The following is a 15,455-nucleotide window of genomic DNA, read 5'->3' on the forward strand; positions in this document are numbered from 1 at the left end:
TATCTAGCTCTCTCTTGAATGCATTCAGAGAATTGGCCTCCACCGCCTTCTGAGGCAGAGAATTCCACAGATTCACAACTCTCTGACTGAAAAAGTTTTCCTCATCTCAGTTCTAAATGGCCTACCCCTTATTCTTAAACTGTGGCCCCTTGTTCTGGACTCCTCCAACATTGGGAACATGTTTCCTGCCTCTAACGTGTCCAACCCCTTAATAATCTTATACGTTTCCGATAAGATCTCCTCTCATCCTTCTAAATTCCAGTGTATACAAGCCTAGTCGCTCCAGTCTTTCAACATATGACAGTCCCGCCATCCCGGGAATTAACCTAGTAAACCTACGCTGCACTCCCTCAATGGCAAGAATATCCTTCCTCAAATTTGGAGACCAAAACTGATGTGATAGATCAGCCATGATTGAATGGCCACATAGACTTGATGGGCTGAATGGTCTAATTCTACTCCTATTCCTTATGACCTTATGTTTCATAAGCTATCCAGATCAGCTTAACTGATCAGATACAGGCGATCCTCGGTTACGTTCTGATAAAACCATCGTAAATCGAAAATATCGCAAGTCGAAAACGCATATCGCTAGCCCAGGAAGAGATCAACATTCAAAATTCAAAGTACGGTTTCTACTGAATGTGCATCGCTTTGGCACCGTGGTAAAGTCGAGACATCATAAGTCGAGGAGCATCTGAATACCACACATAAAGACAATTGTCAAACTCAAGTACAAAGGATGGAGCAAAGGGGACGAGACGACAGAGTGCAGTAAATAGTTCCCAGTTTTGTAACGCATCAGTTCCAGAGACAAAGTCCAATGACCTCAATGGGGCAGCGGTGAATTGGCCAGTACCCCCTAGCTTATGGAAAGACCATTCGGTAGCCTGGTAACAGAGGGGAAGAAGCTGGCCTTGAGTCTGGTGGTGTGCGTATTCAAGCTTCTGTACTTTGTGTCGGACGGGAGTGGGGAGAAGGAGGGATGGCCGTGGTGGGACACAAGTCCCGGGGTGGGACACAAGTCTTTGATTATGCTGGCTGCTTTTCCGTGATAACGTGGTGTAGATGGAGAGGTGGGGAGTCTGGTCCGTGTGATGGACTGGGCCACATCCACAACTCTCTGCAATTTCTTGCGGCTGTTCCCAAACCAAGCCGCGAAGCAACCCGACGATATAAACCCAACATGGACATCACTGAACACTTACGCTCAGTCCACCTTGGCCCACGCAATCTCCCGGTTGCCAAACACTTTAACGCCGCTTCCCATTCCCACACTGACCTTTCTGTCCTGGGCCTAACTTGCCCACACCGCCCAACAATGTCCCAGCGACACTAGTCCCACCTGCCTGCGCTTGGTCCATATCCCTCCAAACCTGTCCTATCCATGTTCCTATCCAGCTGTTTCTGAAACAATGGGATAGTCCCTGCCTCAACTACCTCCTCTGGCAGCTTGTTCCAAACACCCACCACCCTCTGTGTCAAAAAGTTACCCCTCGGATTCCTATTAATTCTTTTCCCCTTCACCTTGAACCTATGTCCTCTGGTCCTCGATTCCCCTACTCTGAGTAAAAGACTCTGTGCATCTACCCGATCTATCCCTCTCATGATTTTGTACACCTCTATAAGATCTTCCCTCATCCTTCTATGCTCCATGGAATAGAGACCCAGCCTACTCAATCTCTCCCTATAGCTCACGCCCTCTATAGACAATAGGTGCAGGAGGAGGCCATTTGGCCCTTCGAGCCAGCACCGCCATTCAATGTGATCATGGCTGATCATTCTCAATCAGTACCCCGTTCCTGCCTTCTCCCCATACCCCCTGACTCCGCTATCCTTAAGAGCTCTATCTAGCTCAGTCTCTAGTCCTGGCAACATCCTCGTAAATCTTCTCTGAACCCTTTCAAGCTTGACAATATCTTTCCTACAACATGGCGCCCAGAACTGAACACAATACTCTAAGCGCCGTCTCACCGACGTAAATAGTGCCGGAGAGTTAGTTACCTGGTTCTCGTGACAAGGCCCCTGGCAATATTCGGTCAAGGTTTCCAGGGTCTGGTTGACCAGGGAGACGTTCTTTTTGTTGATGTACAGCCCGAGCAGGCCGAGGCCCCCCGTGGTGCTGCCACAGATGCAGTCTAGGAACTGGAGCGTTTCACACACCAAGTTGTAGTTGCTTTTGTTGTTCTGTTGCCGGAGGAAGTTCTGCAGCACGAGCAAAAGGTTGGGAAGTGAAAACCAGGCACGTCTTTCAAATGAAATCAGCGCTTCAAATTATCGGTAGAGCTGCTGCCTCACCGCGCCAGAGACCCGGGTTCAACCGCGCTGTCTGTGCGGAGTTTGCACCCTCACCCCGTGGGATTTACATTTTCAGATTTAGAGATACAGCGTGGAAACAGGCCCTTCGGCCCACCGGGTCCGCGCCGCCCAGTGATCCCCGCACATCAACACGATCCTACACCCACGAGGGACAATTTTTACATTTGCCCAGCCAATTAACCTACAAACCTGTACGTCGTTGGAGTGTGGGAGGAAACCGAAGATCTCGGAGAAAACCCACGCAGGTCACGGGGAGAACGTACAAACTCCGTACAGACAGCACCCGTAGTCAGGATCGAACCTGAGTCTCTGGCGCTGCATTCGCTGTAAGGCAGCAACTCTACCGCTGCGCCACCGTGCCGCATTGGTATCATTGTAAATTGTCCCTAGTGTGTGTGTAGGATAGCGTTAAGGGCCTGTGCCACTTAGGCGATTTTAAGGCGACTGCCGGCGACTAGGCTGTCGCCGAACGTTTGCCAGGGTGTCGCGGGCGTGATCGTGAGGAGTCTTCAATGAATCGTAGCGGATCTCGGCGCATCGCGGAAAAATTTACCTGCTAGAAATTTCTCGGCGACAGCTGGCTTGTCGCCAGGTATGGTAGCTTATTGCGGGCGCTGTCTGTCGCACGCTGTCCCCAGGTTTGCTAGGTTGCCGCAGATGCATTTAGAAGCACGTAATATTAAATTAAGAAAAGGCATTTGAAGATACCAGAAGATAGTTTTGTTTAACCGATTTATTTACCGTCAGGACATTTGACGGGTAGATTGGAGGCGACAGTTTGACGGTCAGGTAAGCGTGGGAATTTCGCGATGTTTCCGAAGACGGTGTAATCTCGTAGCCAGGTGCTAGTTTCACAAAAAAAGTGACTTGTCTTGACCTGACTCGGCATTGTCATGGTCATTGTCGTGGGGTAAAAGAAAACTTTGGCGATCTGCTACGACTTTGACAGTCGCCTTAAAAATCGCGTCAGGCCTTTATTGTGCGGGGATGGCTGGTCGGCGCGGACTCGGTGGGCCAAAGGTCCTGTTTCCGTGCTAAACGAATATAAAAACTAAACTGAAATAAAACGGAAAACTAAACAAGTCAACTGGCCTGGAGATTTACATGGGACCTAATCCGCTGCTAATCTGTGCATGTTTTATAAACACATCTAGCGTACATTCATCAGCACTGATCTCGGGCGGATGCCAGTGTTGGCATTCGGGTGGTCAACCACAAATGATGGAGTGCAACCAAGAATTGTCCCCACTGTGTGTCTCTCCGACCACATGAACCGCACGAGAAGATGGATGATACACAACGGACGATTCAACCCCAAACCAGGAGATTCAACCATTTCCTTTTGCACGGTGGCGCAGCGGTAGAGTTGCTGCCTCACAGCGCCAGAGACCCGGGTTCCATCCTGACCACGGGTGCTGACAGTACTGTACGTTCTCCCCGTGGGTTTTTCTCTGGTTTCTTCCCACACTGCAACGACGTACAGGTTTGTGGGCTATTTAGCTTCGTTGAAAATTGTAAATTGTCCCTTGTGTGTAGGGTGGTGCTAGTATACAGGGTGATCCATGGTCGGCACGGACTCAGTGTGGTGAAGGGCCTGTTCCTGCACTGTATATCTAAAGTCAAAAATAAAGTCTAAAAAACATTTGGACAGGTACATGTATCGAACAGTTTGAGAAGAATATGGGCCAAACGCAGGCAGGTGGGACTAGTGTCGGTGGGGCATGTATGTCACCATGGGCAAGTTAGGCCGAAGGGCCTGTTTCCATGCTGTAAGACACTGTGATTTGGGGTGATCACTGGTTGACGCGGACCCAGTGGCCCATGCTATTCCCTTATCATGTATCTCGACATTATAAATAGCTGGATTGTAATCATGTGTTGTCTTTACGCTGCCTGGTTAGCACGTGACAATAGCTTTTCACTGTGCCTCGGTGCACGTGATAATAAACTAAACTGTAACTGTACTGTACGGTGTCTCTAAAGTAAACTAAAAGGCCACTCGGCCCATGCTGTTGATTGTCCATGCTGACCCATGGAAGCCCGCATCCTCACCTGAAGCATCTCTGGAGAGAATCAATGGGTGACGTTTCGGGTCAAGACCCTTCTGGGTCTGAAGAAGGGTGTCGACCCGAAACGTCAGCAGTTCCTTCCCTCCAGAGATGCCGCCTGTCCCGCTGAGTTACTCCAGCACTTTGTGTGTGTCTGCGCCTGCAGTTCCTTGCTCACCTGAAGCTCCAGGTTGTGGTTCTCACACAGCAGCTGGAGGAAGCGGAGGATGGGCTCCATGATGGTGATCAGAGGGCTCATCACATCCTCGTCCCCGGACTTCTCCTCCAGGCCGACGCACTCGCTCCCCACGGGGATGAGGTCAGACTCGGGGTCCATCTCCCTCCTGTACATGTGGTAGGCCTTGCAGGTGGCGGCAGAAGCCTCCGCTAGCTGCCCCATCACTCCCTCCCTCATCTGCAGAGCTGGGTCTCGCGCTGCGGAACCAAAACACAATCACCACACGCTTCCAGTAACCTTGGCAGCAGGAACTATCAGTTACATTTGGACTTTAAGGCAGAGATAGATAGATTCTTGCTTAGTATGGGTGTCTGGGGTTATGGGGAGAAGGCAGGAGAATGGGGTGAGGAGGGAGAGATAGATCAGCCATGATTGAATGGCGGAGTAGACTTGATGGGCCGAATGGCCTAATTCTACTCCTATTCCTTGTGACCTTATGACTTGCTGGGGAGGGCTGCCCTAATCCGAGGGCATGGATTTAGTTGGGATGGAGTTTAGTCGGATAGTACCCTAGCTTATGGAAGGACAGTGGCACAGCGGTAGAGTTGCTGTTTTACAGCGCCAGAGACTCAAGTTCAATCCTGTGCCTTAGAAGGGTCTCGATGTGAAACCATGTTCTCCAACAATGTTGTCTGACCCACTGAGTTACTTCAGTAGTAGCACCGATGGGCCGAATGGCCTAATACTGCCATTATCCCTTATGAACTTCCGATTTCTGAATTCTCTCCCCATTTAGAAAATGGTCTGTGCCTTTATTCCTACTACCAAAGTGCATGACCGCACACTTTGCCACGTTGTTAGCCAACCTCCCTTCCATTGACTCCATCTACACCTCGCGCTGCCTCGGCAAGGCCAGCAGCATCATCAACGACTAGTCGCACCCCGGCCACTCCCTCCTATCCCCTCTCCCACCGGGCAAAAGTGTGAGAACGCACACCTCCAGATTCAGGGACAGTTTCTTCCCAGCTGTTATCAGGTGACTGAATCATCCCACCACAACCAGAGAGCAGTGCTGAACTGCTATCTACCTCTTTGGTGACCCTCGGACTATCCTTGACCGGACTTTGCTGGCTTTACCTTGCACTAAACGTTATTCCCTTATTAAGTATCTGGGCCATTCTTTGGAAAGTGAACCTAAAATGTCACACACGTGACCGGACGTCATCACATAAAGTAACACATTAAAAAATTATTGTAAGAGATTAATCTTCTTGATTGCTATTTTCCTGCCTACAGAACTATAATGCATGTCTGCTGAAGATACGAACGTTCTAGCTTTTTAAAATTCATAAGAGTTTGTAAGATAAAACAGAGTTATAAAAAAATGCTTCCGTGTGAGGTCAGTCATATTTGACCCCTGACTCTAAACAAACATGGTCAGCATAACATTAAAACATGTCACTTGTTAAACTTTGACATATATCAGTCATATATACAGCGCAAAACAATAAACCTGTAATGCTTTCAGCATTAGAAGAGACGTATTCCACAGTTGTTCATATTTGTGGTCACTAAGAATGGCCCCTATACCCACTGTGAATGGGTCGGCTGTAATCACGTGCTGTCGTTCCGCTGACCGGTTAGCACGCGGCACAAAGCTTTTCATGGCACCTCGGTCAGTGCACGTGACAATAAGTGAATAAAATGGCCAGTTGGCCGGTTACCTCTCTTCCTGTTGACGGGTGTCAGGGCATCATAGTCATCGTCCTTCTTGCTGCTCAGATCGTTGGTGTTGACGGTCACAGTGGCCCTAATCTCCTGCTGGGCCACCTGCATGCGATCGAAGAAGACTTTGAAGAACTTCTCCGACTTCTTCAGCTCGTTCAGCTGGCGGTGAAAGGAGTTCTGAAATGTTGAAAACGGGGGGTGGGTGAGAAGGTGGGCCGAGAGACGAGGTGCTTCCTCCGGCCCGTGACTTTGGGCGGTCACGGTGGAGTCGCTGCCTCACAACGCACACAGCGCCAGAGACCCGGGTTACATCCCGACTACGGGTGCTGTCCGCACGGAATTTGTACGTTCTCCCTGTGACCGGCGTGGGTTTTCTCCGAGATCTTCGGTTTCCTCCCACACTCCAAAGACGTGCAGGTTTGTGGGTTAATTGGCTCGGTAAATGTAAACATTGTCCTTAGTGGGTGTGGGATAGTGTTAGTGCGCGGGGATCGCTGGGCGGCACGGACCCGGTGGGCCGACAGGGCCCGTTTCCGCGCTGTGTCTCTAAAACTCTAGATAGAGCTCTTAAGGATAGCAGAGTCAGGGGGTATGGGGAGAGGGCGGGAACGAGGCACTGATTGAGAATGATCAGCCATGATCACATTGAATGGCGGTGCTGGCCCGAATGGCCTCCTCCTGCACCTGTTGTCTATTGTCTAAAACTAAACTAAAACTTGCCTGGGTCTGGGTGTTGCCGCCCACTAGCAAGGCAATGCCCAGCGCGATGCTCTCTTCGAAGATCCTGCTGTTCTTCGTGTTGGTGATGAGGTCCGTGACCAGCTCGGACGCTCCCTCCCTGTCCAGGTGACATTGAATCTCGAAGACAGAGATGCCGCACTTGTCCGGGTCCGAGGAGGAGCCGCCTGTCCGGAGAAAAGGAAACGTTTCAGCTTTTAACTGGAACATCGCGTGCCAACGTCCGCACTCAACATCCCGATTGGTTAAGACCAACACACCTCGGATCGCGTTTAGTATAGTTTAGAGATACAGCGCGGAAACAGGCCCTTCAGCCCACCGAGTCCGCACCGACCAGCGATCCCCACACACTAACACTACCCTACACACACACTGGGGGCAATTTACATTTACACCAGGCCAATTAACCTACAAACCTGCACGTCTTTGGAGTGTGGGAGGAAACCGACGATCTCGGCGAAAACCCACGCGGGTCACGGGGAGAACGTACAAACTCCGTATGGGGGAACGGAAACGACGGACAGTGGGGCTGGGAGATGAGGAGGGGCTAGAGACATTGTGTGGGGGAGGGGGGGGGTGAGACATGGTGGGGGAACTGGGTGTACATTAGAGTGGGGGACAGAGGAAAGAGGGAGAGGGGAGGGGGGATTTGTTAGCCTCTTGTCTGTTTGGTTTATTAATATTATCTCTGTGACAATCATTAGATTATTAGTCTAGTTTACTTTAGAGATACAGCGCAGAAACAGGCCCTTCAGCCCACTGAGTCGGTGCTGACCAGTGATCACCCCGTGCACTAACACTATCCTCCACACTGAGGATAGTTTACAATTTTTACCGAAGCCAATTAACCTACAAACCTGCGCGTCTTTGGAGTGTGGGAGGTAACCGGAGCACCCGGAGAAAACCCACGCAGGTCACAGGGAGAACGTACAAACTCCGTACAGACAGCACCCGTAGTCGGGATCTAACCCGGGTCTCTGGCGCTGTGGAGGGAGGGCCAACATGACTCTAATGAGTGCTTTGTAACTGTGTCGGTGCCAGAGACGTTGTGACTCTTTTTGTACTTTGTGCGTTGTGTGCAAGAGCAGAGACTTTCACTGTACATGTGACAATGCAGTATCATTGAACCATAGATTTACCTCCAGGGAGAGACACAAAATGCCGGAGTAACTCAGCGGGACAGGCAGCATATCTGGAGAGAAGGGATGGGTGACGTTGCAGGTCGAGACCCTTCTTCAGACTGAGAGGGAGACAGAGAGATATTTACCTCCGGTTTGTGGTGACTTGGAGAAGCCGCCCGCTGCCAAAGGGGCACTGATGGCACCGGCGAGCCCATCCGCCTTATAGATGCTGCGGAGATTCCCAAAGTAACGGTTCAGGAGAATCTTCCTCAACACTGTGTCCTTTAAACAAAGACCAGATTAAACACAGCTTGTTCAATTGTTCAATTGTTAAAAGTAAAACAAACCTGACAACTGGACATGTGGAGTAGATTAACGGCAATGTGCAGAAGGCCAATTAACCGACTCACCCAGACTCCCCCCACACCAGTCTGAAGAAGGGTCTCGACCCCGAAACATCACCCCTTCCTTCTCTCCAGAGATGCTGCCTGCCTGCTGAGTTACTCCAGCATTTTGTGTCTATCTTCAATTTAAACCAGCATCTGCAGTTCCTTCCTGCATGTAATCTGCTAACCCACCCGTCATTTGGGATATGGGATTAAACTGGAGCACCCAGATGATAAAACACTGAAACTCATGTAAACCCTCCCCTCCCTGCAACTGCCTCACAGCACGACAGACGCGAGTTCAAACCTAACTTCGGCTGCTGTCTGTGCGGAGTTTGCATGTTACCGCGTGCGTTTCCTCCGGTTTCCTCCCATTATTCAGTTAATCTGCTGTGTTTCAGTCCAGACTGAAATGAGTGCAGAGGCCTGAGCTGCCCAATATCCTCTCGTAGCCGAGATCACAACAATAAAAAAGATTCATTGGTCAAGTTTGTTCAATTGGACTGTGCGTGGTGCAAATAGCCCCACATTTGAAGTACTTCACGTGAATGATCGCTGATGAAATCCTGTGCGGCACGGTGGCGCAGCGGTAGAGTTGCTGCCTCACAGCGCCAGAGACCCGGGTTCCATCCAGACTACGGGTGCTGTCAGTACGGAGTTTGTACGTTCTCCCCGTGACCTGCGTGGGTTTTCTCCGGGTGCTCCGGTTTCCCCCCACACTCCAAAGACGTGCAGGTTTGCGGGTTAATTGGCTTCTGTAAATTGTCCCGGCGGTGTAGTTGGGCGGTGTAGTTGGGCGGCTCGGACTCGGTGGGCTAAAGGGCCTGCTTTCCACACCGTATCTCAAAACGAAACTAAACAAAAGCAAAGATGGACACAAAAAGCTGGGGGAACTCAGCGGGTCAGGCAGCATCTCTGGAGAGAAGGAATGGGTGATGTTTCGGGTCGAGACCCTTCTTTGGAAGAAGGACCTCGATTGAAGAAAGGACCTCGATTGAAGAAAGGTCTCGACCCGAAAACGTCACCCATTCCTTCTTTCCAGAGATGCTGCCCGTTCCGCTGAGTTACTCCAGCACTTTGTGTCTATCATCTGTGTAAACCTGCATCTGCAGTTCCTTCTCACACAGTGCCTATCATATAATTAACTTAAAATTCACGTAACATTTTTACAATTTGCTCCTTTAATGGACTAAGAGCACACAATACAAAATAAATCTGTGGTTCCATGAAGGGGCTCCTGTTTGATCACCTCTGTTTTTATACGTGGTGTTTGTGCTGGTGATTATTATTTCCACTGGCAATCGGAAGCATGAAAAATCAATCCAATTAGCTCCAGTCCTGCACTGTCAGTTTGATTTTCCATTCCACACCAGAGAAATGAGACATTTTTGTTTCAGTAAATGCACCGCTTGGAATGTCAGGATGTTAATTATTTTCTGATAATTTGTCCTTTACTACGGATGACTTTAAACAGTGAAGTCACGAGAAGGTTCATCGAGTCATGCAGCACGGAAACAGGCCCTGCGGCCCAACTTGCCCATGTCAACTAGGATGTCCCATCTATACTAGTCCCACCTGCCCGCATTTACCCCTAGATACCTCTCAACCCTTCCCATCCATGTACTTGACCAACTCAGTGGGACAGGCAGCATCTCTGGAGAGAAGGAATGGGTGGCGTTTCGGGTCGAGACCTTTCTTCAGACTGAAGAAAGATCTCGACCCTAAGCATCACTCTTTCCTTCGTCTCCTGAGATGCTGCCTGACTCGCTGAGTTACTCCAGCATTTTGTGTCTACCTTCGGTTTAAACCAGCATCTGCAGTTCCTACCATTCACCGTGATCATGGCTGATCATCCACAATCAGTACCCCGTTCCTGCCCTCTCCCCATATCCCCCTGACTCTGCTAATGATGACTCCGCTATCATTAAGAGCTCTATCTAACTCTCTCTTGAAGGCATCCAGAGAATCGGCCCCCACTGCCTTCTGAGGCAGAGAATTCCACAGCTTCACAACTCTTGAGTGAAAAGGTTTTTCCTCATCTCCGTTCTAAATGGCCTATCTCTTATTCTTAAACTGTGGCCCCTAGTTCAGGACTCCCCCAACAATGGGAACATGTTTCCTGCCTCTAGCGTGTCCACTCCCTTAATAATCTTATATGTTTCAATAAGATCCCCTCTCGTCCTTCTAAATTCCAGAGTATACAAGTCCAGTCGCTCCTCTGGTAGCTTGTTCTACCTCCGCTGGCAGCTTGTTCCATACACCCACCACCCTCTGTGAAAAAGTTACCCCCCGGATTCCTATGAAATCTTTTCCCCTTCACCTTGAACCTATGTCCTCTGGTCCTCGATTCCCCTACTCTGTGTAAAAGACTCCGTGCATCTACCCGATCTAATCCTCTCATGATTTTGTACACCTCTATAAGATCACCCCTCATCCTCCTGCGCTTCATGGAATAGAGACCCAGCCTACTCAACCTCTCCCTATAGCTCACACCCTCTAGTCCTGGCAACATCCTCGTAAATCTTTTCTGAACCCTTTCAAGCTTGCCTGTGGGTGTGCCTGTGTCAATAGCTACTGTGGCAGTCGTGATATCAGCCGTCGGGAGAATGAATCCGCAGAATGCAACGGTCCCACAGGCAGTCTCTGGCCACCTCCTCAGGACCTGTGCAGATCCACTGGCAGCGGTATTCACAGACACCTTTATCCTCTCACTACTCCATTCTAAGGTCCCCACCTGCTTCAACAAGACCACTACCATCCCTATGCTAAAGAAAAGCAAGGTAGCACGCCTTCATGACTATCATGAAGTGGCTCTGACATCCACCATCTTGGAGTGCTTCAAGAGACAGATTTAGAGATACAGCGCAGAAACAGGCCCTTTCGGCCCACCGGGTCCGCGCCGCCCAGCGATCCCCGCACACTAACACTATCTTACACTCACCAGGGACAATTTTTATATTTGCCAAGCCAATTAACCTACAAACCTGTACGTCTTTGGAGTGTGGGAGGAAACCGAAGATCTCGGAGAAAACCCACGCAGGTCACGGGGAGAACGTACAGACTCTGTACAGACAGCACCCGTAGTCGGGATCGAACCCGGGTCTCCAGCGCTGCATTCGCTGTAAGGCAGCAACTCTACCGCTGCGCCACCGTGACCGCCCATTGTGATAGAGTATTTTAACTCCAGCCAGCCTTAATCCACTGCAGTTGGCTCACCAATGCAACGGACCCACAGCATACACCATCTCCCTTGCTTTAAATTCATCTCTGGAACATCGAGACAACAAGGATTCCTAAATTAGACTCTTATTTATTGACTACATGTCTGCCTTCAACACTGTAATCCCATCCCATCTCTAAACTCCTTGATTTAGGAATCTGTACCCTCTCTGCCATTGGACCCTTGACTTTCCAACTCACACACCACAATTGGTGAGGTGACACAACACATCCTCCGCATGGATAGGAGCGGTTTAGTGGGACATGGGCCAAACGCGGGCAGGTGGATCTATGACAGATGGGTCGTAGAAACATAGAAAATAGGTGCAGGAGGAGGCCATTTGGCCCTTCGAGCCAGCACCGCCGTTCATGGTGGTCATGGCTGATCATCCACAATCAGTATACTGGCTGGAGTCTCACGCTGAGCCAAGAGGCCTGTGGGGTGAGGCAGATAGTGGGGAAGATAATTTACTCACGCTGGGCGTGGGATAAATTGAAGTAGGTGCCGTAGCGCGCTATAAAACTTGAAAGGTGACTTTGAGGTTCGCGGACGGAGTAAATCTGTGCAAACTGTGAATAGAATATTATAAGACACTCTCTGCGGGAACCTGACTTTTAGTTTTACGGACTTTGTGAAAAGAATATGGGAAACAACAGTAGTGGATCGGAGAAATCTGGTCCTACTGATAGAGGGAGGCCTGAGGGTGCGAAACAGGTGGTCCAGAAGAGAAAGATGCAGATAATAAAGGGCATTGCCAAGGTGATAAAAGAGGCCAAAATACACCGGGCGATCTCATTCTTCCACCGGGATCGCCGGCAGATGTGGCAATAAAAAACAACGGGGATGACCAATGTCCGGTAAATATTTACGGTAATCCAGCTGATCAATCAATTGGAGATTGCCAGGATGTCAAGTCAAGTCCACTTTATTTGTCACATACACATACAAGATGTGCAGTGAAATGAAAGTGGCAATGTCTGCGGATTGTGCTAAACTACAAAACAGAATAGAAAAAAATAAATTTTAACACACAAAAAAAAAATTAATACAGTAAATTAAATTAGTCCCTGGTGATATGAAAGTTAACAGTCCTGATGGCTTGTGGGAAGAAACTCCGTTTCATCCTCTCCGTTTTCACAGTGTGACAGCGGAGGCGTTTGCCTGACCGTAGCAGCTGGAACAGTCTGTTGCTGGGGTGGTAGGATGGATGGGGGGAGCTACAAGCTATCTCTGTCCTATTCCTCCCTAGAAAAGAAATGGTTTGGCCGAGATGGGAGCACAATTAATATTTGCCAAGGTAGTGTTATCAGTGATGCTAACTACAACTTTAAAATGGATGGAAATAATAAGGAAATGGGCGGGGATGGGGAAAAGACAGGATTTAAAAATCATTTTTTTTTTAGATTTAGAGATACAGCGCGGAAACAGGCCCCTTCGGCCCACCGAGTCCGCGCCGCCCAGCGATCCCCGCACATTAACACTATCCTACACACACTAGGGACAATTTTTACATTTACCCAGTCAATAAACCTACATACCTGTACATCTTTGGAGGGGACAGGTTGAGCAGAAAGTGGGAAATGAGGGACCTGTGCCTACAATACCAAAGCAAGTGGCAGCAAGATATCCCCGACTCCCCGTGTTATGACAAGAGAAGCCCCACGTGTTGAAACTCTGAACCCCAGCTGATGCTGGAGGCCATGGTTGCAGAAGCACCTGATCCTTTAAAAACACCCAGTGCATTTCTAAATTGCGTTTGGGGTTGTACATGACTTTGGGCAGTTATGGGAAAATAGCGGATTCATCACATCAACAGGAAAGACTATTAAGGCATGGTAAACTGGTGTTAAATTTATAGGATGCTATTCGATTGCCACGGCAAATTGCACTTATTAAATGCGAGGCCCATACATCATCGGATGATGGTGCTTCAAAGGGAAACAGGTCAGCTGATCATGTAGCCAAACAGATTGCCCTCAGGAAAACCCCGCGATTACAAGCGGCTAACATTAAGTCTGCAGCATAAAGGAAGCTCCCGGTCAGCATTGATGTAACCCAGTTACAGGATGCCCAGAGCCTAGCGTCACTCCAGGGAAAGAATTCCTGGATCAAAGCAGGGTGTTGTCAAGACCTCCTTGTCCGGGTCTACCCTGATGGTTGGGTGGTTTGCCCCAGGAGCCTATTTTTGCCCCTGTCTCGCCTAGCCCATGGACAGGCTCACGTGGGAAAAGGGGGGGGGGGGTGGATGGCACACGCATTGTCCCAGCAATGGTATGCACCAGGTATATCAGTCATAATTGATAAGGTTGCCCGAACATTCCTGGTGTGCCAACAAAATAATAGAGGGGAGACACCTGCAAAATTGGATCACCTACCACAACCGGAAACGCCTTTTGAGAATTTGCAAATTGATTTTGTACATACGCCCGCAGCAAAGGGTTTGAAGTACATTCTGGTCATCGTTGGTATGTTCTCCAGATGGGTGGAAGCACACCCCACCAGGAGGGATGATGCAGGACAGCAGTCAATATTTTAATGAAAGAAGTCATACCAAGATTCGGGAAACCCATGGGAACAAACAGTGACAGAGGAACTAATTTCACCGGTAAATTAGTTCGGAACCTGTCGAAGGCTCTTGGGTTCCAGTGGAAATGACACACACCAGATCAACCACAGTCCTCAGAGATGGTAGAAAGAGTAAATGGGGAGATGAAAGTTACTTTGGCCAAAGTATGCCAGCAAAATAGGTTTTTGTTGTGGGCGGACGCCAGGCCCGTGGTGACGTACGCCCTGAGAAATCAGAAAAGTGGAAACACGGGCCTAACGCCTCACGGGATATTGATGGGGCGACCTATGACAACAGGAACCCCACCCAAGATGACTCCTGAGAAGGTAGCCCTGATATGGAATGATGAGAAATCCGTAAGATATGCTCAAGCCATGTGTGGAGCAGTTGGTAAAATCTATGAGGGAGTTAAGCAGGCGCGGGTCCCTCCGGTAGAAGGAAATATGCACCCGTTTAAACCAGGAGATCAGCTGTATGTGCGAGCAATGAACAAAGATTCTTCCTCTCCTCGATGGAAAGGACCATATTAGGTGCTGCTAACAACGCGAACAGCAGTAAAAGTAAAAGAAATTATTGGATACACGCCACCAGATGTGAACTGCATCGCTCAGACGGAACATTCAGCGTCTGTGTCTTTCTCCAATGAGGTAGTTGGGAGGGCAAAACTGGACCAGTGCACTGACACCAATACTCTGAAGACTAATAAAATAAGTTTATGGCCGATTGAACGATGTGGTAGAAGCAGCTTCCAACACAAGGTTTGGGGACCCCTCTGTGGTATCCCGGAGAAACATTAACCTGCAGCTTCGAGCATTCTGGTACAATACAATACAATACAATACAAACTTTATTGTCATTGTGCAGTGTACAAGTACAGAGACAACGAAATGCAGTTAGCATCTTAATCAGAGTGCTTGTGATGGAATAGTAAAACATATAATATGTAACCAACGGGACTGTGATAAAATGTGTAGGAAGGAACTGCAGATGCTGGTTTACACCAAAGAGAGACACAAGAAGATGGAGTAACTCAGCGGGCCAGGCAGCATCTCTGGAGAGAAGGAACGGGTGTTGGTTCACCATGTTCGAAGAAGGGTCCCGACCCATTCCTTCCCTCCAGAGATGCTGCCTGTCCCGCTGAGCGACTCCAG

At 49.3% G+C, this 15,455-nt stretch overlaps 1 protein-coding gene across 1 annotated transcript in view; it reads right to left on the reverse strand.

The window, feature by feature from the left end:
* Nucleotides 1-15,455, reverse strand: part of itpr2 (inositol 1,4,5-trisphosphate receptor, type 2) — a 222,025-nt gene that overhangs the window by 48,074 nt on the left and 158,496 nt on the right. The window contains 5 exon segments of the mRNA XM_078420082.1: nt 2,005-2,205; nt 4,546-4,802; nt 6,270-6,450; nt 6,994-7,178; nt 8,279-8,414. Of these exon segments, the coding sequence (XP_078276208.1) occupies nt 2,005-2,205; nt 4,546-4,802; nt 6,270-6,450; nt 6,994-7,178; nt 8,279-8,414 (960 nt within the window).

The sequence above is a fragment of the Rhinoraja longicauda genome, chromosome 23 (genome assembly GCF_053455715.1).
Source record: "Rhinoraja longicauda isolate Sanriku21f chromosome 23, sRhiLon1.1, whole genome shotgun sequence".
NCBI lineage: Eukaryota > Metazoa > Chordata > Chondrichthyes > Rajiformes > Arhynchobatidae > Rhinoraja > Rhinoraja longicauda.